The sequence below is a fragment of the Arachis ipaensis genome, chromosome B10, assembly GCF_059453495.1.
Source record: "Arachis ipaensis isolate K30076 ecotype BB chromosome B10, ASM5945349v1, whole genome shotgun sequence".
In the NCBI taxonomy this organism is placed as follows: domain Eukaryota; kingdom Viridiplantae; phylum Streptophyta; class Magnoliopsida; order Fabales; family Fabaceae; genus Arachis; species Arachis ipaensis.
The window spans coordinates 141,143,645-141,146,009 of NC_142435.1; the positions used below are offsets into that span (position 1 = coordinate 141,143,645).

Consider the following 2,365-nt stretch of genomic DNA (forward strand, 5'->3'; position numbering starts at 1 on the left):
TCCCAGTAGAGATAGGAGACCCAAGCCTTGAAAGACGGTCGGAGGTAACGACGAGGAGGCGGCACGAGACCTCATCAATGAAGAACGAAGCATAGCTCATGTCAGAGAGCTAGCTCTAAAACAAAGAATCAGCTTAAGGTACAACCACGGCATCATCAAACGAGAATTCGCACCCGACGACCTCGTCCTACGATGAAATGATATCGGAGCCCCAACCCCAGGGGAAGAAAAACTCACCCCCAATTAGGAAGGACCATACAGAATCAAAGCCACAATCGGAAGGGGAGCATACAAGCTCGAACGACTTAACGGCGACGAAATTCCGAGGACATGGAACGCCGCCAACTTACGACGCTACTACACTTAGATTGAACTCCCTAGGTCCTCCCTTGTCTTTCTAAATTCCTTTTTAACTCATATTTTACTTCTGTACTACATTTGTTTTACTCTTTTATATTTAAAGTTTTTAAACACGGGTACTCTTTCCCGCCATAACGGAGGGTTTTAACGAGGCCCAAATAAATTCCACTGTTTTACCCTTTCCCCTTCTACCTCCCAAAACGGAATAAAGATACGGCCACAAACACCGAGAACTGATCAACCTCGGGGTCCAACACACGGATATCCCCAAACACTAACGGCCTACCAAAGGCCCCAAGTCACAACGGCTTAAACACATAAACGGCTCAAAATAAAAAGCCCGAACGGCCACACGAGTCATTAAAAAGAAAGCAAGTTATAAGCGGCCACGATGGCACAACCCAGAGTTCAAAAAACGACAAAATACACGGCCCACGGCCAACCAAATATCCGAAATAAAATAGTTTAAAACAAACTAAAATAACAAAGTTACAATTAAACTATTCAAGGTCAACAATCTGGCCATCACGGACGGTCTTGAAAGCCCCCTTCACGGACACGTCCACACCCGGAGCCAGCACCGAAGCTTGAGCCCTCATCGCTTCCTTGGTGGCCACAATCGCTCCCTTCGCGTCAGCCAGCAACTCCGATTTCTCTTTCTTCAGAGCAGCAACTTCAACCTTCAAAACCTCCAGCTCGCCAAGAATCACGGCAGCCTGAGAACCCGCATCAGAAGCCCGTTGCCGCTCCGCACTCAGTTGAGAAAGAAGTGAAGTCTCGACCTCGGAAAGGCGGAGAATCTCCACCCCAGCTTCCTCGGAAGACTTCACTGCCTTCTCTCTCGCCACCTCGGCAGCTTTGAACTGCTCTTTCCACTTAGCCACCTCAGCTTGAGATTGACGGAGCTTCTTGTCCAACAAACCGACCTGAGCCATCACTGGCTCAGCCTTCCGAACAATAACAGCAGACCGAAGGAGGGCACGGTACACCGACTTAGCCTGGAACGAAACATCACACTCATCAAAAAATGGCTCCGTTCCAGGCATCAAGTGCTGATCTATGAACCCCGAAGCATCGAAACGGCGATCCATCACAATAGGCACAACACCCTCCTCCCCAAAGGTCTCACTACTAGGATCCTCAGGCCTCTTTCTTTTCCAAGAAGCCTCGGCAGCCGTCACCACGACAACCTCAGGCGAGCTCACGGGACAAGGTGAAGCCCGAGCACCAGCCCTCACCCCCGACGAAACCACCTCCTGAGAAACGGCTCGGGAATCCGTAGTAGGGTTAGAGGCAGGGGTAGTAGGAGACGCCGATGACCCCTCCTCCCGATCCATCGCTGCCTTCAAACGCGCCAGGGAAGTCAAACCACCAGCCATCTCGACTACAAGAAATCAAAGGAAAAAACATCAAGTTACAAAATCGGAAAGACAAACATGAACAAGAAAAGAAACAAGCCACACACCAATATACGTCCGACAAGCCACATGATCCCCATAACGTCTCGAGAATTTAACGGACGCTCCCCGAACAAATGCCACAGGACATTGGCGATGTCCTTATCCTCTGAAGACAAACCATCATAGGTGACCTTAGTCAAAACCGACGGACCGGCACAGAAATTCCAATAGGTCGAAAACCGGCGCACGCCCTCTAACGACAACCAAAATAGATGATGCCCCCGGACGGGGCGCACCTTAAAGTACTCTCTCTTAAAACCATGAAAAGAGTCTTCAAACAAACCAAAAATGCGGCGATGAGGCTGAGCCCGGAACGACATATACCCTTTCTTATGCTTCCCCTCCTTAGACGGAAGAGTACATAAGAAAAGAAAAAGGAAGACAGGAACAGAAACCGGGAGATCAAGATACTGACACACAAGCTCAAAAGTTCGAACGGCTGCCCAACTATTCGGATGAAGCTGAGACGGCGCCACGGAACACCGACTCAGCAGCTCCTGAACAAACGGCGAAAAAGGAAGCCGCACACCAAGCCGAGTAAACAT

The 2,365-nt window shown here is 49.7% G+C and overlaps 1 protein-coding gene across 1 annotated transcript; it reads right to left on the reverse strand.

Moving 5' to 3' along the window:
• Positions 1-608: 608 nt before the first annotated feature.
• LOC148581934 (uncharacterized) lies at positions 609-1,451 on the reverse strand. Its single transcript, XM_088496032.1, has one exon. It carries the CDS (start codon positions 1,449-1,451, stop codon positions 861-863), a length of 591 nt encoding a protein of 196 aa, XP_088352158.1. The 3' UTR covers positions 609-860.
• Positions 1,452-2,365: the final 914 nt, after the last annotated feature.